This window comes from Phyllostomus discolor, chromosome 10 (genome assembly GCF_004126475.2).
Source record: "Phyllostomus discolor isolate MPI-MPIP mPhyDis1 chromosome 10, mPhyDis1.pri.v3, whole genome shotgun sequence".
In the NCBI taxonomy this organism is placed as follows: domain Eukaryota; kingdom Metazoa; phylum Chordata; class Mammalia; order Chiroptera; family Phyllostomidae; genus Phyllostomus; species Phyllostomus discolor.
The window spans coordinates 83,485,353-83,508,213 of record NC_040912.2 but is presented as its reverse complement, the minus strand read 5'-3'; the positions used below and the strand labels follow the sequence as shown (position 1 = coordinate 83,508,213).

The following is a 22,861-nucleotide window of genomic DNA, read 5'->3' as shown; positions in this document are numbered from 1 at the left end:
CTTCTTCCTGGCCAAATCCCTCCTAGCTTCGGAGGCCCAGCTCAACTGCCATCCACTTGGCAAAGTCTCCCCAGATCTCTCCAGTCCAACTTCTCTCTTGTTCTGAACTAAATGTCAGGTGGCCATGGACCACACCTTTGGGACAAATTTTGAACCCATCTTCTAACCCGTCATGTGACTGCAAACTGTGTGTCAACACACCGCTGGAAGGGGCTGTGCCCCGTACTCCCGTGTGCCACAGTGCCTGGCACAGTGCGATACAGACGACAGACACGCAACCCCTGTGGAGGGAATGAGGTATTAACATCCAAGGCGGCCCAATAATAAGCACACACGAGAAGAGTATGTACATTCCTCTTTATTTAATACAACAAACACGTAACACGTACAAAAAGAAAAAACACTCATGTAAAAGGCCCTGTCACGACGGACAGACAGGAAACATCTACACTAAATCATATAAGGCTCCTGCTTTAAAACAGGGGTTTGCTAGCTACAACTGGAATATGAGCAAGGCTGTTGCAAAAATAGAAACAAAAGAAAAGAAAAAAAATCCCTGCACTGAAGGAGTACATCCATGGGGTTCATTTACTAAATTCACAGGTCTATATTTAGGAATGTTTAAGCCCTCTCACATATCCAAAATTTATAGGGTTTATGAAATGTGTGACTTTGGTTAAAAAGAATTTTACCTGTCCTCCTTTTTTCTTAGAAAATAGTGACAATAAGTCTCCAAAAACCAGAGACCAGTGAACCACCCAAAGTTTGAAAAGCTTTACCACGAATTTTCAAAGGGTGTGCAGAACTCAGAATACAAATGCAAGACAGCAGTGGGAAGGATTTAAGTTCTTAGCCGTTTCCTGGCAGCACGTGTAATCGACCGCTGGGAAAAACGAAATGGAAACACCTGGGCTCAGTGCAGGGCACGGTAGCAGCAGTTTGTCCATATTCCTGCTCCGATCAGAGCCGGAAATTCAACAAGCACCAGAGTTCATCTCAAAAGAGCCTTATACAAACACACACACATACATACCCACACCCACTCACGTCATCACCACCCCCTTTTATTTAAATTTATTATTATTTTTTACTAAAATAATACAAAAAAGGGAGACAGGTATATTTACAAAAATCCATGGCTGGTACAGTACATAATTTTTAAGACACACTAATGCTACAATCTTTCAGGTCCTGAGATTATTACAAATAGCAACTCAAAGCTGTGTTCAGGTCCAGTTTTAAAGGAAGAAAGAAAATCCCAAAATATTAAGTCACACACTTATTCAGAATACAGTATATCCCTTCAAGTCAGCGTAAACGCACCTCCCTATAAATAAACGCAATACAGTAACCAGTGCCTTCCGCCCGGAGGAGCGGCCACGCGGAGGCTCCTCCCTCGCGGGCTGGCGGTGAAAAGCGCGCGCCGCGGCCATCTCCAGCTCGGAGGTGGCCACCGGCGGAGGAGGGTGTGCACCTGGAGGGAGGTTCCTCTACAGAGTGAACTTGCACTGCATGAATGAGTCCTGTTTTTCCTTCTGTTACCAAACAAAAGTCTTTCCCTCATCAAAATCTGGACTGTAAAGGTTGGAAATATGTGCTTATTAGCCAGACTAAAAATCAGAATCCTTATTTCCAATCAGTTATAGCAAATAGGTCTGCAGTCCCACAATAATTTTTACAGCTGCAAATAAACTTTCTTGCCAGTAAAAAAAGGGAGAAAACACCAATCACTTAGCTACCTTGGTGAACTCTGATTAACACGTTATTTGGGACACAACATTTTTGCCAGCCAGAGATTTCTTTTCCTCTTCTAAGCTTGACACTGTGTAGCAAGCAAAACTCAATGGCAAGCCTCAGATTTGCCTACTCTTAAGAACAGTTGGTATTTTTGATACTTTCTATTATAATACAATATAATTTTAATATTATAATAAATTATAATTTTTCAGTGACAGCCAGCGAAGAACAGTACAAAGCTTGACTCCTTTCTCGGGAGGCTGGCCACGGATCAGAGGAAACACTTTGTAGGTCGGGAACCTAACTCTACTGATGGAAGGGCCCTTGTTTATCTAAAGGTTTCAGAAGGTGTGTGTAATTAATTCTTCAGGCAGAGCCAGGACTTTAAAAGTTGGCCAGCTTCCCGACTGACTATGTAAAACAGTAATACCTGTGTTAACCAAGAATAACTTCTTTCTCTATCAATGCTTCTAGCCTACACTGGGGTAATGACCCCCCTGGCGATTCTGCGGGTACGGGAACGGAAACCCAGGGTGCTGGCACGGAGCACACTCCCCTTGCTAGCAGCAGAGAGGAGCAAACACTGAGGGCAGGTCACGGCTGCGGGGACAGAAAACACAAGACAGCTGCGGCCGCACGGACTAAGGGCAGGCTGTCGCAGAGAAAACCACGCCAACCGGCTGCGCTTGGTTACTGCTCGCTCCCAAATGTGCCGAGAGGCTGCACACCACTGCTGACTTCAAAAACAGAAGTATTTTCAAGTTATCTTGGGTAATACTCATCTTGTTTGAATTTAATTAGCTTTCCATTAGTGCTCCACTATAAAATGTTTTAAAACTAGATTTAAGATAAAATAGAGAATTATATTATTATTAGCAAAATGGGAGCAAATAATGTACAGTTTTCTGAGGAACGTAAAATTGATACTAGGAATTCATTCACATGGCCTGTTTGACTTCAACCTTTGCAAATGAAGTTTATTCCAGAGAAATATAAAATAAGCAAGGCAGAGAACTGAGAGAAGTAAGAGCCCCTAACAAAGGCCTGCACCACTTATGAATAACCTCAAAAAGTATCAAGAGGAAGCCATGAAATGCAGCTACTACACTGTATAGTAGAGAGATCTACTTTTTAACACAAAGGAGAAGAGAAAAAAATTCCGGTTCTCAGTGATGACTCTAAGTCCTGGAAACACGGACCCCTTTACTTACACTGCTGGGATTTCTGAAAGTATTCCTGACCTGTTTGGTTAACAGTTCAGAAAAGTGTCAGAAACTTAAGAATTAGCCAGCTATAAAATTAAAATATGTGAGAAAGACTAAGAAAGAGAAGTATTACAGTACAGAGAAAGTAAATAAAGGTCACAAATAGCTACTTTCAAGCAAATGGTACTGGGGGAGTATCCGAGAAAAAAGTACTTTAATATCAAGTCCTTCAGATCCTAGCGCCCCTCCCTGAGCCTGTGCTGGGGTGCGAGCAGCCCTGGGGAACACGGCTGCAGCCTCCCCTCTGAGCTCAGTGGGACACAGAGCGGGGCCACAGTGAGTGAGAACAGGCGGGGCAAGACAGCCGAACCGCTGCTCCCCGGGCTAGGAACGACACTCGGCTCACGTTCCAGTGTAGCAACTGGCTGATGAAATGGCTAACTAAAGAGCACAAACAAAGGGAAAGAAGAGGGAAATGCAAAGGAAATGAAGAAAACTTCAACATTAACCTTCAAAGCTATTTTTAATTCGAGTCTGACAATCTGTTCAGCTCTACAAACCTGAACACGTGCCACAGAATCTAAAACTTTCTCAGAATGGAACACTGGTATGACCTCTCTCACCTACCCGGAGGTAGGATGTGAGCTCCAGTTCTGCGCCAGTGAAAGGGTCTGTACGTAACTTTTTAAACATAAGGTTCACATTCTAAGATAGAAGAACACATAAAATATCTCTATGTTATGCTTCTGTAAATTTCCCTAGAGCAACAAACGCACATCCAACAAAACCCTTATGCCTTATTTCTTTGGGTAGAAGTCTTAACACCTGGTATTTAAAGAATGAAAAATGTGGAAAATAAGGAGTATATTTATCTGCATAGTTGATAGTTAGAGGCTACTAACTAAGGTCTTGGCTGGAAAAAGCATAAGAAAACCAAAAAGTGATTTCTAAGAAAAAATGCCCCGTCACTAGAGAGTAAATGAGCCTCGGCCAATTCTGGGAATTAGCCACAACGCTTTGTCTGCTCGGGCCTGCTGCCTTCTCCTAGCTCCCCTGCACCGGGTAATTTGTCCCCCCACCCCCCGCCATGTGTTCTTTCCTGATCCGGAGTATGTGCTACAATATAAATCTATACTCAACCCCTAACAATTGTTGCTCAGCATTGAACCTTAGCTAGAAATACAGCATCCACTTTTTCCTGTTGCTTTAAACGATAGAAGGAAAACGCTATGTATTCCTACCCACTATACTGGGGTGGGAGGTGGGATAAAATGATCTTCCTCTCCTCCTCGGAGTGGGTGAACCTGGCTTCCTTCCACCCCCAGCCTCCCCACCCCTGCCCCGGCTAGGAAGTGGGTCTTGCCTCCCCTCTCCTGTTTTCCTACAACCTGAGCAGCCGATGGCTTCCACTCTTTCATGGGTAAAAGAAGCATAAATTACAAAGGTAAACTGGCTAGAAGTGCATCCTGCAGAGATAGATAACCTATAGTTGCAGGAATAGTACACAATCTCCAATTTACAAGAATGAGGAGACTCCCATTCATTCTTGGAAAAGCTTGGCGATCCACCAATGAACAACTAATATAAGGAAATCAGATGGAGAGCATGGAAAAGTGAGGCAGATAAAGCTTTCGGGATCATTTATCAACTCCAATGTCCAGTCACTGAGGCTAAGTCAAACCTTACCTAGCATCAGCAACCCTGGCAAAAATCACACATAATAACACCATGAAAGGCTAAAGAAAAAAAAAAGGATCTATATGTGATTAAGAAACATAGTGCTATTTCCCCCTTCCCACGTATTAATCTCAAAGTAACCATTTTACCCCACCACAAATATAATATGTTTAAATAACAAATATGTATCTCAATTAGAATTCCAGTGATTTGTTTTTAAACTTAAAGATCATATGGTGTTTTTCTACCCATTCTTTAGCCTCTGCAGGACGATGATAATACTTTTTTAATTATATAGGACATTTTAGAGAAACTCGAAGTAGTTTTCAAATAGCAAAGTCTCTGATATCCCCGGGAGGTAGGTGAATACTTAACTATACCCAATACCCTGGCGGGTACTCTGAGGCACAAAGGTTAACTGACATTCCCCCAGCAGAGCAACCCAAGAGGAGCCCGAACGAGCAGAGGCCGCCTCCTAGCAGTCTGGTTATCAGGCGACACTACCAGGAGCCTCTGCCTCCTTTCAGCCACCAGTCTCCTCTTCCCATTCAAATGTACTTAAAAGGAGGTACTTATTAGATTAGATACTACTTGTCCTGGGTTTTGAAGATTGGTTCAACTTAGTCCCCCTTATCATGTCTCACATGTTTTCAACAAAAAAAGGATGAATCTTAGATACCGAAGATTGTTATTTTTGCTCAAGGGAAGAATTTAAATAACCATAAAAGCGGATCAAGCCAAATGTCTGGCAAAGGAAAAAAAAACTGAAGATCTCTCAATAATGCTCTAGGTTATATAAGTGTTTTCCCCCAAGTATCTGAAGTTTTTCTACTTCTAAGTTTATTAACCTTTGACAGATATGCAATGCAGCTATATGAATTTCTCAAAACTCCTTTCCCAGAAGAAAACATGATGCATTTTTAATGCTGACAAAGTTGCTAACTACCTTGCGGACGCATTCAGATACAATACCATGATTCCCAATGCGCCCATTTGCAGGGACTGGAAGCAGTGGAATACGCAAAGCCGTGGTCTTGCAAACACTGAAAGGGGACTGTTCAGAAACGATGCAACGGTACAGCAGCTACTAGTTGCTCATATATATTACGTATGTGTACATATATATGCACGTATATATGCATGTATCTTAACACATATCTCCATGTACACGTAAAGAAAAAGAAGAGCATTACAGCATGGCGTGATGTTGGCAAGTTTGAGATTCTTTCCTCCTGAATCCCCTGACTTGTCAGCCTGTACTTTAGGGTATCTGAGAACAGTTTCAAAAGGGGGCGAGGGGGAAGAAAGAAAAAAAGGCACTTAAAAAAGACAAAGGCCAGAATTGAGCATGTTTTAGAGGAGCAATGTAAGCGTTTTACCAGAGCTAAGAAATGATTTACAGAGAGTTAAACTTTCCCCTCAGATTTTATAAAATAAAATTGCATAACATGTTCATAATCAGTCATTTACTCACTACTGAATTTTTCTTCAGTTTCATTATTACAAAAACAAAAGCCCCCAAAAGCAAAAACAAAGCAAAACAAACACAGTCACACACGCACAACAGAAAGTGAAAGAGCCCCTCAGAGAACCGCAGGTCAGCAGAAACCAGTGCGGACGCGCAGGGGTTCTCGAGTTTGGCCCGATTACAGGTTTTCCCACAATTCTATTTCTAATTGAAAATAAAACAAAGCAAAACAAACACCAACAAACCAAACAAGCAAACACAAATTCAGAACCTAAATGATGATAAAAAGAATACGGGGACCAGTGTGCTTTTTTATGGTACACTCCTAAAATAAAGCATCCTAATTCTATACATGGGTCAAATTATATGACAAAACCTTTGAGAAACAAAGAACTGTGGATTAGGTTAAAGTCGATCAATACAGGCAGAGTTCATTGTACAAATGTAGCAGCAAATATGATAGGTAACTGGAGTTCTAAGAGATGATCCCAAGGGACATAGAGTTCTCATAATCAATGGCAGTTTGAAAACCAGTAGAATTTCCATTTCAGAAAATGTCTTGAGCCAAGTAGAGGTGAAAAGGTGGGTGGCAGAGAGCACCCAAAGGAGAAAGACTAGAGGTGCCTGCCCTTCCCAACCCTGGGTAGTAAACAATTTAGATCTGCTTTGGGAAAAAAAAATTTCTGGGTTAAAACTCTTTTCCAATCAGTTGTTTTCAAACAGGTGTCAAACCCACAGCCATCAAACACGCGTGTGCCCGGCTGCTCCTCCTGCCGCGGTGGTCAAATCGCCCTATCCAGCCTCTACGGTATGAAACGCTCCCCGGGCTGACAGCATCCATCTCAGGGGTGGCAGGCGTGAAAGAACGCACCAGCGTGATCCTCTGATTCCTCAGAGCATCAGACTTTGTGAACTCAGATTAACCTCACTTCTTCTCCCGAAATCTTTTTCTTCGGGCTGTTTTAAAACCATGATTTCTTTTCCTCTCTGATCTGAGAAGCACAGGTGAAAGAATTCTCATTGACTTAGAATGGAATTATTGCTTGCATTGATTTTGGAGGCTCTGAATGAGCTTGACACTTTGCTCCCAAACAGTCTCCAGCTGGGGCTCAGCATGGCTGTCTCGGAAGACAGCCCTGCCGACCATTATTGCTTGTGAATACTGAGGATCACCTTGGAAGTACAGTAACAGCTTATCTATCAGTGAAGGCAATTTAAAATACAAGACAGTTGAAAACAAACAGCTTCATTTTCCTGAATCAAGGATCCCACTGAATGGGACGTAATTAAGTGTGCTGATTATATTTGCATTGGGGTGTTGCTAATGCTCTTCAGAAATACACATTGCTTTATATCCTTTTCAGTTACTCGCCACTTCAAAAAATAAGTGCAAAAAAATACAGTATGAGTCACAAGTCTCTGTGCTAAAAAATAACCAATTTATATGTTTGTTTTTAAGTAAGAAAAACTGTAAAGAGAGGTGACATCACTTTCAATGTTATGGTCTAGAAAAGAAATAGCTTTGTATTTACATGTAGGAGGTTGCTGATCATACTTATCTATTAAGAAATATACGGATGTCTGTTTCATTTGTACAACCTAAACAAGGGCAGTCCTGGTTGACATGGATGTAAGTTAGTGAAGATGTGGGGGGTGGTGGGGGAGGTGAGGTAGGGATCTGGCAGCAGGTCCCAAGGTATCAAGACCAAAGAGAACGGAACATAATCTCCATATATATGGACTTCTCAGAGCCAAAGACCTTCAGATTATTTTTAATGGTTATAAAACGATACTGGGGGAAGAACTGATAATCCTGTTCTTCTCTAACGATGACAGAAGCATTAGGGATCTTCACATGGCATGAATCAGAACTGATGGGTTTATTAAGAAACTGAAATGATTACTTCTTGACTTAAACTAGTAATGAAGTTATATATGAGTAACAGTATGTACACACACACGCAAATGAATACATGCACAGTTATCAGCAGGAAGAGATTAACATGCACTCTGGCTTCTCTCCTGGTGCGGCAGTAAAACGAAGGCCACCTTCCCAAAGGAAAATGCCTACACAGCATTAGGGGACACTATTCTTTTTTTCCAAAGTAGATAAAGACACGAGGCATGCCACACATTAGAATAATTCAAGAATTGGGTAAGCTTGCCTAATTAAAAAACAAATTTTAATCAAACATACTCAATTCAAGTCAAACCTCTCTGCAACATCCTAATATCCTCCCAAAATATCTACCAGGGTTGACATAATATTCTAATTTGTTTTACCGGTGACGGTAATCTAAATTCTTAGAGGCAAGTAACTGTATCAATGATTCTTTTGCGATGATCTTTTGCCCTTATTGTAACAAGTTCCTGGAACTAAACTTTTCAGTTATTTATCACCATTTTGCTATGAAGCAAGCCAATGTGACTTTGAAGCAAAAATGTAGGTACACAGCACTGGGCAGATCTGTGGCCACAGTCCCACAGGCGATCCCGGACTACTACTTATAAAAGGAGAAAAGGGCCTGGTCAATACTCTTACTGGAATCAACCTAACAGTTATGGTGGGATTTGTAGTGAAAACATACTGAAGAAATATTGCTACTATTAATCTGACGCTGTTTTTTAAGGTTAGTCTGTCATTATGGATGGACCAAGCTTACACCATTCTTGGATGCAGTCTGAAAACATTTAGAAGCCTAAAAATAGGAAGGGGAAGAAAAGACAGAGAAAGAAGGAAAAGACTAGACTGATGAGGTGTGAAAAAAAAATCCAATAAAATGTATCTAAACAAAAACCATAAATTTCTCCCTTAACATCCTTTGCTGAGTATGTTATTTGCATAAGGAAGCCATAATAACTAGGAGTCTCTTTATCCGCAGGTTTACTCACATATCAATATTCGGAGTAAATATTAGTAAATGCTCCCAGTCAGCTTCATTACATTGGATAGAGGGAGTAAAAATACACTGTGATTGTTATAAAAAATAATCCCTTGCACATACCATGATTCTAATGCAATTTCTCCCTTTAAAATACTATCTTAAAAATTCCAAAAATATATATATATATGCTATCTGAACGGTCAGTGAAGAAGCACATGGAGTACACACTGACCCCTGCCAACAGCAGCAGGTAACAGTCACCTGGAGTACCACTAGCTGGAAGAACAGAAGCCGGGGGCAGCCGAGTCCACAGCGGCAGACCTGCAAGGGCTGCGAGCACCAAAGCCGCAGCCCCACATCAAAGATCCCCGTTTCTCCAGAGAAAAATGTGAGCACAGTCACATTTCAGCATCAAGAGTGGAAATAAGAATTAACCAGTCAATACCAGATGCACAAATCACCTGAAGAGGAGAGTTAAGTATCTGCTTCTGAATGGAAGATGAAATCGACCCTTTTACAAAAAGGGGGTATCTAAGTTTGTCTATGAAGAGCAACAGGCTCCATTTCTCGACTTTTAAAAATCTCGATGATTTAATAATATATATCACTGTGCTAAAATAACTTTCCTGAAGCATCTTAGTCCACTGATTTACATGGCGAGTCGCTACACACTGGAGAAGATTCAAGTTTGTTCAGGATTTTTGAGGGTATAGTATTTTCTCGGCTACGGTCTGCATCAGACACAGAGTCGTTAATTGTTTGTGTGGCAAATCTGCTCCACAGTCCACTCAAATAGACATGATCCTGACTCCTGACAAACTGGCCCGATTCCAGACACACTGCCTTTTATTATCCATTATGTCTACGAGTGTTCAGATTCAACCCCCAGGATGGATGGAGTTTACCCATATCCTCAATTTCTTTCTTCCTCCCCCGGGGAAAAACCAAATTTGTACTTCTGTGGGTTTGACAACTGAGTCTCTTTCAAGACAAGTAACACGGTAACTTTGTCTTTCGTTATGAGAGACCAAAGGTCACTAACTTTGCAAGAAATCATTTCTTCCTCCTGCACCTGGCTTTAACTCAAGTAATGTTCTCTTTTCTTTTTCCTCCTCACCACAGTGCTCGGGACGAGAGAATGTAAACATCGACAGAACAGCAGCCCTATGACCACACGAGTACTTTCCCATCAGGTAGATTCCATCAGCCAGCTGAGTGTCTCATCTCCTTTGCGTGTTGGGAAGTCACTGAGATTTCCGTGGTAATTTAGAGTCCCCTTTACTTTGGCCTCCATCTAAGAAAAGAGATGTTTAATTGATATGGGTAGGTATGAGATTAAAAACAGATTAAAAAGCAAAGCAAAAAGAATAATTAATTTCTAATGTTCATATGGATGACACTGCTAAGAAGATAACCATTAATAGCTAACAAGCTGTACAGAGTGCTGTAGAGGTTGAGGGAACATAAAGAAAAAAAAAAACTCAACAAGAACGACCCTCTTATCTCAAATGACTGTGGTTCGATTGGTCTTCAGTGTTCCACAAATACTACTTCAACAAGCATTTATTATATCACACCTCACAGCGAATCGTGCGAAGGCTACGCGGGAACACAAAAGACACAATCCCCACCTTCAAGGGACGTACCCCATCTTTTGATTCCTTTACAAGACAAGGTCAATTTCATTCTTTTGCCGACCTATATTAATTAAAATTAAATTTCTGGCCAACACATAGCACTTGATAATTAATTCTCAATTATTTATGTTAACGAAGGGGCACACTGGCAATGAGAACTCCAGCTGAGCGTTTGTTTCGGTCCTCACCTGCGGAAGTTTCAGTGCCGGGAAAGCCTGCCACAGGAACGAGGGTCTCTAGCTCTATCTATGGCCATCTAACTTCTGCTACGAATATGCTGCTTGCTCTACTGAAACTCGGCATGAGCAGGACCCGGTGACTTTGAAAGCCAGAAATATATACAGAGAGAGAAGTCTCTAACGGGTCATTGCCTTAACGAGGAACATGAGACCCCACCCCACCCCTGCCATGTCTAACAAAAAGGCGGGAGGCAGGGAAGAAATACACAGGTGGAAAGAACAAAATACTGTACTATGGTAACAATCGTAAGCCTGAGGGACAGCACAAAAGTAAGGCTGCTAGGTCGACTCATGTGATATTTAAATTAACCTGGTAAAACATAAACAAAACAAAAAACTGCCTCTATTCAGGAAAACATACAGCAACAAATAGGATGATTATTTCAAAAGCTATATAAACAGAATACTATTAAAATAACTTTGCAATTGTAATGTAAACTATTACAATTTCTGGACATGACTTTCGAACACTGACACCGTCTAAGGATTGGCTTTTCCACTGATAAGGAGGTATCATATACTTGCATTTGTAGAGAGAAGTGGTTTAACTTGAGGCATATTTAAATTTATAAATTGGCAATGTAGAATTTTGCTAAGAAGCTCTGGTTAACTAGCAAAATAAAATACTCCTATTAACTGGACCATGAGTCTTTAGACCAAGGTTTGCCCCAAGGGCCATATATGGCCCACTGCCTCTTTTTATAAATAAAGATTTACTGAAACCCAGCCACACCCGTATTACACGTCCATGGCTATTTCCACTACTCTACAGAGACAGAGTTGAGTAGCTGTGACAGAGACTAAATGGCCTGCAGAGACTAAAATATTTACTATTTGGGCCTTAATAAAAAAAAGTTTACTGATTTCTGTCTTTAGATAAAGTCAGACAATTAACATTAATTGAACTCTCTTACTATGTATAAGGTACCACGAGAGAAATTTTAAATAAAATTTAAAATATCGTTAAATTTTAAAAATCGTTTTCATAAATTCTCATAAGAAGCCTATTAAAAACATTTTGTTGTCCCCAGTTTACAAACAAGGGAAAGTGGCAGTGAAACAAGTTAAGACACTCGCTCCAAGTGGCAGTCCTGGAATTTGAAAATCCAGGCCTAATTCTCAAATTCAGTGTCTTACATTTTTAAGTGTCTTTAACATAAAAAGTTGTAAATTTTTCCTTACAATCACTGGAAAGCACTGAGAGTCCCACTTCCTTTCTCCCTTGGAGCTGCCGAGACAGCGAGAGAATTCATATAAAAGCTGGAACACTGGGTCACGCTGACCCACCAGACTCCCGTTTGTCTCATGCCATACTGGGTCCACACCAGCCCGCCCACGATCGAAAAGCCCTGAGCTGGACTCATTATACCAGCAACTGCCTTAGTCACAGGGGGGTTTTCCTCAAGCAGTGACACCTGGCTCAGGAGGCTGGGACTGCCGACACTTGTGTCCACTTCGGGCCCCAATCTGCACAGCCGTGGTTTCATGTCCACTCTCACCACTCAGGTCTGTTACAGGACTCACTGCGGCCTGCTGCCTTGAGACTGCCACCATCTCCTGTTTCCCCATGGTGGCCAAAAAGAATGGTACAGCTCCAAGCAACTCCCAAAGTTAAGAGGGCAGATAAGCAGTTATTTCTGCTCCGAGATGCTGAAAATAGCCTTCAGAACACTATCAGCGGTCCACTGAGGTCCACTGCTGGGGAGAGCCCGCCCATAACCTGGGGGCCAGTGTCTGATTTCAGGAAGATCCGCTTGGGCTGCAAGTATGTCATGCACAGAGTCTGGATCATGCTGACTGAATGGCTGCAAACTGTGATGGTCAAAAACGCAGCCTGTGGGGTCAGACTTCCTGAGTCTGCATCTCAGGCTGAACACCGTTGTGCACCCTCCTGGGCAAGCTGCTTATCTCTGGTTCAGTCTCCTGACTGGTGAGATGGGGATTGTCCTCTCATCCACAGGCTTCTTGTATGACTGCTGACATGTGTTAGCTGATGCAGTCTTTCCAATTCCTGGACATGACTTCCGCACGCTGCCTTGTAAACCCACTTCCCTGTCACCACTTCTGAGTCACTCCAGCACTGCTCTCCTCACAGGCAACACAAGATCTCATGTACTTATTTCCTTTCTCTTAAAAGCAATTTGTTGCTCATGAGGACTGAGTTACATGAGAATCTACTTTTGTCCAACCTTTGTCATTCCATTCACATTGTTTTCAGAAAACATTTCCAGCCCAATCTCTACAGCTACATAAACAATAAAGAGAGGAAGAAACAGGTGGCTTTCTTACCATTAAATGTTTGCTGTAAATGTGTAGGCAGAGGTGAGTGGGAAAGTGTTGCTGCATGCTGAGCTCCTGGCTGTAAACCCTTTAGTAAATCTGAGAGGAAAACAGACTTGTCAGTGATCTTCAATCTGGCTGGAGTCCTCTTAGGTCAAAATGTTAATAGTTTAACTTATCTAATGCAAGCACAGCCTGACTTCATGAGCCCTCTTAAACCAGAGTACACACACATTTAAAAATTTATATATAAATGGTTATGTGTATGCAAATACCAAGCAAATTTGACTTCCTCCTATATTATAAATTTCATTACGATATAAATGTGGTATAGTGGTTCATTGAAAAATTATAAATAAAATCTCAGAGTCCAGTAATCTGACTTATACATAAGTAAAACAAATCACATTTCTTCTTTAAAAAATTCTATAATCTTCACTGACTCCAACTGGACTACTTGCAATAGCACAGAGTTTGTTCCCTGTCCGTCAAACTAGGCAGCCAAGCAAACAAAAGGGCCCCACTTACTCTGAGTTAGGCTATGGTGGAAAGCGGCTGAGGTAGATCCCGAGGTGGTTGTCACTCCAGCTGTGTCCGTTCCAAAGCCAAGTAGCTCCAAGGGCAACTGGAAGGGCATGGTCACTGGAACAAGGCCACCCAGCATCCCAAAAGGAGTCACATTTTGATTTGTTACAGACAAAGGTGATGTCATGAGAGTCAGAGGTGAGGCATTAGCCAATAATGATGCTCCTGCTGTGGACTGCAGAAACCAGGGGTCAAAATACATAAGAAATCAAATCTTCAACCTGAATTGATTTATTTAATATCCTCAGGGCACAAGACTGTGTTTTATATTCGTTCTAACAGAAACTCTGAGATAGAAATGAAGACTGAGGTGAACAATATATTTCAAAGAGCGACCAATATTGGTTTTGGAAATAATTCTATCCTCAGTTCTTCATCATCAGTTTAGACTCTTCCCGAACTTATTTGAAGGCCTATATTAACTCGCATTCGCCCTCTTGCCCCCCCATTTCGAACCTCGAGCTCCCGCTCCGGCTCCCTGCTCCAGCTCCGAACCGCTAGCAAGCAGCCCCGTACGATTCGGTGTGGTCTTGGCACCCGCTTGGTCCCTTCACCGCCCTGCCCTCTTTGCCCGCACAGTCCCTGCAGCTGCTGCTCCAGCTAGTGAGTGCTCTCTCAGCACCCCTAACGCATGTCCTTCACTTCCATCGTGACGCCTTCCAGAGGTGAGGCCATCCTAGCCACCTTCTTCCTCATCATCAGCCTTCCCCTCCTCTTCTCCGAGAGCGATGACCCATGCCCCGTCACGGATCCCGTGCACTCAGAACTTTCTGATACAGATAATCTGGTGTTGCACCTTTTCCATGTTCCCGCTGCCTTCTCGTGTACGGAGAACTCTTATCTCCCTTTTTTATAACCTTTTTTAATTCCTGGCTCTTCCTCAACCTCTAGAAACCACAGGAATTACTTTTATTTCTTTTGGTCTAAAATTAACTGAACGACAGATTTTCCACACTACCTAGTCTCTCCTTAACCCCTGAAAGCTGGGTTCCATTTTTACTGCTTTTCTGAACTTAGACTCCCTAAGGTAAAGGTGAGTTAGAGGGTGTTTTGATACTCCCCTACCTGGGTTGGTTTGTTTGTTTCTAATTTTTAAAAAATTTTATTTAAATTGTTGTTGCAGTACAATTTTCTATCTTTTACCTACCTGGGTTTTAATGTTATGTTTATGAATAAAAACACAGAAATCAGAATATGCTAACACTGATGAACTTTCATTGATAAATTATTTATATATACATTTTCCCCATTTTGACTTATTTCTTCTCCATGTGCACTGATCAACAAAGATTACAATAAGCTTCCCTCAGTATTGGACATGATCTATTCCAGTTTCTGCAGTCAGCAATTTTCTTTTGTCGCCTTATTTTACCAACTCTGAACTCCGCTGGCCAAAAATTTTACGTGTTAGCTACAGTCAGGCTTACATGTTGATTATTCTACCAGTAAACATTATTAATTAATAAAGGGCTGAGCATTGTACTTGGTTACACGTGGAAAGAATGAGGGTACTCTTCCCCGACACACATGCCGCCTTACACGCTATATGCAGAGTCGTCCGTGCTGCTGCGGGACAGAACCTGAGGAGCATCCTCCAGGGGCTTTCTTTCCATTCTGGTTTTCCCACTCTCTCTCCAATAGCCTCCACTTCCATGATCTCCTTCATTTACTTTATTTTTAAATTACTTTTTCTTTTATCCTCACCTGAGGATATGTTTTCATTGCTTTTAGAAAGAAAGGAAGGGAAGGGAAACACATCCCCCGACTGGCTGCCTCCCACACGTGCCCAGACTGGGGAATCGTACACGCCCAGACTGGGGGTGGAACTGGCAACTCTGGTATGTGCCCTCACCAGGAATCAAACCCATCACCTTTCAGTACAGGATGGCACTCTAACCGACTGAGCCACACTGGCCAGGGCTCCTTTATTTTTCACCTCTCAGATATATAACCATACTCCTGACTTCTCACCCCAATTTCAATCTTACATATCTAGAAGTTCAGTGAAGAACTTCACTTGGGTACGTTTCCCACATGCCCACAGCGGAACTCACCCTCTCCTGCGATGTTAACTGCCACCATCAACGGTCTCACTCCTACCTGCCACTCAGGCTCGACGCCTTAGTTTTCGAGCATCAAAACGGAAGGACAAGGTGAGCTCATGGGCAACACACCCATTCTTTTTTTTTTTAACCACAACTTCCTCCAACATTTAAGTATAAATCTTTATCACATTATGCTTGGACTTGACTATTTTTCTTATTTTCCAGTCTCTCTCTATTGTGCCAATCACAGCACACAAAATGGGCATGTTAAGGAAGGAATGACTAAGTTACAAATACAAATACACTGAAGCAATTTGGATAGAAAAGACACTGCATCAATTTAAGAATTAACAATATCTTTCTTCTTTTTAGTCATAATTCTACTGGAGTCTCAGGTTAATATGAGACACACACTTCAAGGCAGTATACCCCAAATAGAGCCCCCTAGTGAGAAATAATAAATACTGCTAATAAGGAAAATTCTTAAGCTTCTTTGGAGGCTAAGTGAAGCATTCATAGATGGAAAATATAAATTAAGGCAACTTCTGAAATTAAGTAACTAAGCATGAGCAGTAAAAAAATAGTGCCATGTGACAATGACCATTTCTGTACTGTCAAAATTTCAATATCTAATTTTGTTCCTAACACTACAGTGAAATAAGTACCAGATTACCTATGTGTTACATGGGTATAGACTTCTCTACGCTAGAAGGTACAGACCTTTCAAAACGTCACTCAGGAGCACACAGGAGAAGCTGTCAACAGGGAGTAGGCGAATAGCTCAGAATAACACCCAATAACCAAAGCTAGTTTCTAGGGTGTCCACACTTCATTCCTAGGGGAAAATATGAAGGAATCCTTGCTCTCTCTTCCTGTGGTTGGCATTACATCTTTTTAACCATGTGTTTTATTTTGGTGAGTGCACCTGCCCCCACCCCGCTCTCTACAACACTCAGAGCGATCACATGAAATATCAATCAGACCACAACACTCCCCTGTATAGTAAGACCCTCCGATAGCTTCCCACTGTGCACAGAATGAATTCCCAAGTCCTCATCGTGGTCCACAAGGTCCTTCATCACAGGGTTCTGGTGGCACTCCCACCTCATCACCTACCCATCTCTCCTGAGTCTCGCCATGCAAGCCTACATGTCAGGCCCTTTCCTGCTTTCACACCTACCATCCACTTCACCTGGACTCTGTTCCCTCTTACTCCCAAATGGCTGGGTTCTGTTCATTCCACTCGCAGCTTAGATGCTGCCTCCTCAAAAGAGGCTTTCCCCAACTGCCTTGTCCATGTTAGCAACAACCACACTTCATCGTATCATTCTGTTTCACTTTCTCATAGCACCTATTTGTGTTCTCCGTATCCTCCTACCTGGAACATGCTCTCCGTGTGACCAGGGAGCTTGAATATGGTGCTCACCCTATTTCCCCAGCACCTAGGACAGTGCCTGGCACATCTCAGTTAATAAATATTTGCTTATTAAATGAATTATTTGGGGAATAATAAAGTGGCAAAGACAGAATTCACAGAAAATCAGTAAGTTGAAAGGCAAGAAAGAAGAGGAATGCCTTGGGTGAAAAATTACTATGCAGAAAGCAAGCAGAGGTAATAATCTGAACCCAGGAAGATTTTAATTTCTGTTAAACTAAAGACCTGTCACTTTCACTCTGCAAATGAGTAGACAGCTGAAAATGTGTTTCAGAAAGAAATTAATGCTTTGCAGGCACAGATAGGAAATCTGTTTTTAGTACCTGAGAGAGAGAGGATTTAGAGGCTACAAGGTAGCTGGTAAGACTTCAATGAGATGCTAAGTTAAAAAAAACAAAAGAACCTTAGGTTCACCAAACGTCAGAAACAACCTTATGCAATTATTATTGACCTTTTCTTCAAACCAATATGACAGAACAAAAGAATCAGATATGAAGGTAGGAACACTGAGGTCTCCAAATCATAAAGCCATTTTGGAGAGAAAGAAAACCAGGAAGGAGCACGTTTTAGAAACACAAATTTTGCAAGTAGGTTCCTGCTGACAAACTAGCAGATAAACAACTGGTATACCAAGTATCTGCATTCTTTTGGCAAAAATGATCAAATCCAGGAAGATTTCCTGGAAAAAAAATAAAACTGCTAGATTCTAGAGATAACAACGGATACATAAAGATTTAATGTTAAATTCAAAGAAAACAAAGCAAGTGAAAACAATTTTAAACTCCAAGAAAAAAGCCAAAATTTTATAATAAGCAAATGACACCATAGTGTATGATATTTAGCTCAATAGAGACAATACTTTACAGTCATGGATTCAACCAAAAGTTGTTATTTTACTCGTTTAGGAGAATGGGAAAAATATATGGGGGCTAAAAGCCTCATTTATCATAATGAGAAGTCAAAGACAATACTAAAATAAATAAATTGAGAGTATTCCATTCATTCTTATTTAAAAGCACAGAGAAAAAACGAAGAGAGTTAAAAGTAGGAGGCATTAAGAAGGAAAATATGGGGTAGAACACTGCCATTTCTGTTACGATCCTCTCAAATATTCTTTTGATCAAACTTAAGGTTAATTCGACAAAAAATCAACATTTTACTTAAAAATTTTTTTAAAAGATTTTATTTATTTATTTTTAGAGAGAGTAAGGGAGGGAAAAAAAGAGGGGAAGAAAAATCAATGTGTGGTTGCCTCTCATGCACCCCCTACTGGGAACCTGGCCAGAAAACCCATGCACATGCCCTGACTGGGAATCGAACCTGCGACCCTATGATTTACAGGTGAGCATTCTATCCACTGAGCCATACTAGCCAGGACGAAAAAAAATCAACGTTGTAATAAAGGTAATACAAACAGAAATGTGGACTAACTTCCAGACCTTAGTTATAACTTACATTTTAACATACAATTCCTAATCAGTTTGTTGTTATATTTTGTATTTCCAGTAACAGTAAAATTATGTAGATAAAGCAACAATTAATCCTAGATTCCAATTAATAAAGTATCAGCTACTGAATTCTGTTCCATATTAGAAATCTGGAATAAATGCATTTCTAAGCCTATAGTAATGGCAGAGTGATAATTTGGGTTTTAAGTGTATATTGAATACCCAATGCTTAGCTTGTTCTGAAGAGTACAGAACCTCTCTGAATACCAGGGGTAAAATTCTTTCATTAAATGTTCATATTCCACACAAACAGGATACAGTACAATGTCAGAACACTTTGTTAGAGAACAGAATTCCATAAATCAATAAAAGTCATATTTTCAAATGATATTTAAGAACCTAAGAACACATCGTAAAAACATTTTATTTCTTTAAAACCTTGTTATGAAACAGATTATTATGTAAAACTCACTTTCTTGTAAAAAGTCTAAAAAAGTACCAGGAAAATATAAAACAGTGGTAGAATGGGTGACTTTTATTTTCTTTTTATGAATTTGCCTACAGTGAACGTGTATTTCTTTATGGGGCTGGGAGAGGGGCAGGAGGTGGGAAACAGTAAAGAAACCAAATCGGTAATGTGGAAGTCTCAGAGTACAAAGAAGTGGGGGAAAGGTGAAAATGGAGCAGGTGATACGGAAGGCAGAGAGATGAAATACATGAGTAATAAAGAGTTCCCGAAACTCCTAGGCCAACGGGATCGGAAATAATGAATGAATAATAATAAACAAATGAACTCTGTGTTTCGCATACTTACAACGCAAATCCCTCTCTGCCCACCCTTGTCTGTATTCTTGAGCTGAAGAAACCTAGCCAGGTCCGAGACTGAGTTACCATGTTCTAGGTACAGAATTACTGAAAACAAAATAAACCAAGCCAAACTCCGGAAACACTTGAATTTCAACAAAAAAGAGGAAACCTTACTAGCATGTAGGCAGAGGAAACACATTACTGATAAGTAAAGACAATGAAAAATTGAAATGACCTGAGACTCCTCTATAACCCTAAACACCAGCGGTCAGTAGAACAGCATTCACAGCATCTGGAGGGAGACAATGCGTAACTACTCGACCGTGGCAGCACTAAAATGAAGCTAAGGCAAGAGAGCTTTCACGTCAGCCTTTTTGAAAAGGTTCCTTGTGTGAGGTACTCCTATTAACTGAGAGATAAATTTAAATTTAAATCTCAAACGCGGAGAAACTCTGGTATAAAAGGATTACTGATACTAATCTGACAAAGAGAATTATACATGAATAATTGCGAAATTCATGCAAAATAAAAACTTTATTTGAAATGACAAATGGTTAAAGGAAAAAATAACATGAATGTAAAAATCTGATTAAGAAAGCTGGGACTAGGGTAGGAAAGACAGGAGACAAGCAAAGGTACGTTAAATTCGTAAGTTATTAATTTGTTCTAAACTTTAATAAGGTAAGAGTTTTCAATATGCATTTTAGTTATGTCTTTCAAAAGTTTTAAAAGCAAGCATGTGGTACTTGACTAAAAACAATCCACATCCCCAGAAGAACCCCGTCCTCAAGTATCCCCGTCACTGAGACTTCAGCATCAGGAACATCCTCGCCTGTAAGCTCTCAGCTACTGCAAACGACCTGCACCTTATCCAAAGGAAAGGAAGGTCACACGATCTCACAGTTCACCCCATGAACGTGGGTAACATACATACCTGCACACTGGCTGTCACCACTGAAGACCCTGAGGCAGAGGATGGTCTATGTGGAGTAGACAACGGTTTAGAAGCACCCTGTGTTCCACTTCCTGTTCCCCCAGACAGACTCGTCCTATTGGCTCCGCTTGAGTTAAGGTTGCTACCTCTGCTGGCAGGTACATTCACTGCAATCCCACTCAAGCTGTTCTTCCCAACAGTTCCAGTGGACGATGAATTTGGTAGCTTTGAAGAGGCCTGAAGGTTTTTTGTAGATGGAAGGCCTGAAGTGCGATTAGAGGGCAACAAATTCAAGGTAGGAGACTGTCTGCTGATGTTGACTCCACTGGGCTGTTTGTGGACTGGGTTGCTACTGCTGGCGTGGCCACTCTGGGCAACTAGTACACTTGGACTGGAAGAACTGGAGGATACAGCAGGCTTGGGAGTTGGGGTGGATTTAGAAATAAGTTTAGATGATACTGAAGGCTTAGCTGACAGAGGGGGCTTGGAGGAGGCAGAAGGCTTAGATGAGGGCAAGGGTTTAGGGGGCGTGGCAGGTTTAGGAGACGCGGCAAGTTTTGGGGAGGCAGCCATTGAGAAGGGAGACTTGAAACCCTGCGTGGAGATTTGTGACACCATAGCCTTGGCTAAATAGTTACTAGAGGTAGTGGTGCTAGGTACTGTCCTAGAAACCAGGGAGTGGGACCCTTGAGAACCATTACCAGGTGAGGGAGTAGGTAAGGGAAAGCGGTACATAAGTGGCTTATCTGAAGTCTTAAGGAGTGGGGATGAACAGGAAAGCTGAGGATTATTACTTAATTTCACCACTGGGTTGGTCTGTGATTTACTAATGGTTGCTTGTAATGGAGACACATAATTCTGTTGGACAGCTGAATGCTGGTGCACCTTTGTTACTTGTGTTAACGAAGAAGCATCTTGGGCCTCTGATGTTCCCAGAGCATGAGAGGAGGCAGCGACCTGGGCTTGGGAAGAAGAGGAGACATGGGTCTGGGAAGAGGAAGAAGCATGAATCTGGCTTGACCTCTGGAGTCCTTGTTGAAGTAGCCTGGCCGGCAAAGGTTCTAGGGAAACTTTAGGGTTCTGAATTGAAGAACCAGCAATAAGGCCTGAAGAGATGCCAGTATGAGCTAAATCCTGGGGTTTCTTTGGTACTGGCCCTGTGTGACCAGCAATAAGACTTGATGAATGTGCAGTCTGAGCAGAATCTAGTTTTTTGGGCGTAGCCAGTGGCAGCTTGCTCATAATACTTGCTAATTTTTCTTCCCTCAGTCCCGGACGAGGTTTTGCAGTTGGCATGCTTATCCTTGGGCCAGCCGGAGGGCCCTTGTTTCCACTGTTGATAACGGCTAGAGCTTCCGAAACGAGATCCAGTGCAGGGGGGTGGAAAGAAAGGTCTTCGTCTAGTGAGTCATCAAGGCAGATGGTCTCCTGGGCTGGAGTAGAGCTCGAGCTGGTGGAGGCCACGGCAGACGTGCTGGAGCTTGCTGAAGGACCACCAACCGAAGCCGCCAAGGATGCCGGAGTTTTCTGGTCCTTTTTTGGACTACACTCCTAGCACAAACAGCAGTGTATTAGAAAAAATAAAATGACTAATGAAAAAATTAGAAAGTACTGGTTGTTAAAAGACTAAGAAGTTCTCATGATGATTACCATTGTACTGGAACTCTTCCTCAGAGACTGTAAAAACCAAGTCACTTTTCAATAAAGATTTTATTTATTTATTTTTAGAGAGGGAAGGGAGGGGGGGGGGAGAGAGAGAGAGAGAGAGAGAGAGAGAGAGGGACAGGGAGAGAGAAACATCAATGTGTGGTTGCTGGGGGCCGTGGCCTGCAACCCAAGCATGTGCCCTGACTGGGAATCGAACCTACGACACTTTGATTCACAGCCCGCACTCAATCCACTGAGCTACGCCAGCCAGGAAAACCAAGTAACTTTTTAGAGGACAGAGCTCCTGACCGAACTGCCCTCATAAGCCTAACAACCTGACATACTGCACACGACTACCACACCGCAGTAAGCCATTCTAAGGGGGCTTAATGCCCAGCTGAAGAAAGATGGACACACTAGTCACATTGCTGATGAAACCCCCCCACACACACCCACCTGGGTCAGGTCTTCAGGTGCTAGTCCAAATCCACTCGACTCTCCTTGTGCATCTAGAAGTTCTGCCTTTACCCTAAGACTCCACCCGCCTTGGGGACTATGTCTTGCTAGGACACGGCTGCTCATATCCTGCTTCCTCGCACGCCCTGGCCTGCAGCCGCCCGTGGCCAGTGTGGAGAGCAACTGGCACGTCAAAGCAAACACACGTAAAGCATGTTTTCTATTCATTCCAGAAGAAGTCATTTGTCACTTTTTAACACATATTTACTAAGTGCCTACCATGCTAAGGGTCTACTGTGCTAAGCAAAGAAGGGAATTAGGAATTAAAACTATGAATACCTGACAGAATACCATTTGTTTTTTTTAAAAAAATGTC

At 41.8% G+C, this 22,861-nt stretch overlaps 1 protein-coding gene and 1 long non-coding RNA gene across 5 annotated transcripts in view; both read right to left on the bottom strand.

The window, feature by feature from the left end:
* UBN2 (ubinuclein 2) overlaps positions 1-22,861 on the bottom strand; it is an 87,334-nt gene that overhangs the window by 11,239 nt on the left and 53,234 nt on the right. For 3 of the 4 annotated variants that reach the window (XM_036010948.1, XM_036010947.1, XM_036010946.1), the window contains 4 exons: positions 20,383-21,933; positions 13,657-13,888; positions 13,138-13,227; positions 339-10,266 (listed from right to left, as the gene is read on the bottom strand). In XM_036010948.1, coding sequence (XP_035866841.1) covers positions 10,217-10,266; positions 13,138-13,227; positions 13,657-13,888; positions 20,383-21,933 — 1,923 coding nt within the window. In that variant the 3' untranslated portion in view covers positions 339-10,216. Of the gene's footprint in view, positions 1-338; positions 10,267-13,137; positions 13,228-13,656; positions 13,889-20,382; positions 21,934-22,861 lie in introns of those variants that run through there. The other variant, XM_036010949.1, reaches the window with a different exon arrangement.
* LOC118497201 lies at positions 14,567-18,388 on the bottom strand. The gene is made up of 2 exons (XR_004899733.1): positions 14,861-18,388; positions 14,567-14,778 (listed from the first exon to the last, which is right to left on the bottom strand). It is a non-coding gene; the product is annotated as an uncharacterized LOC118497201 (long non-coding RNA).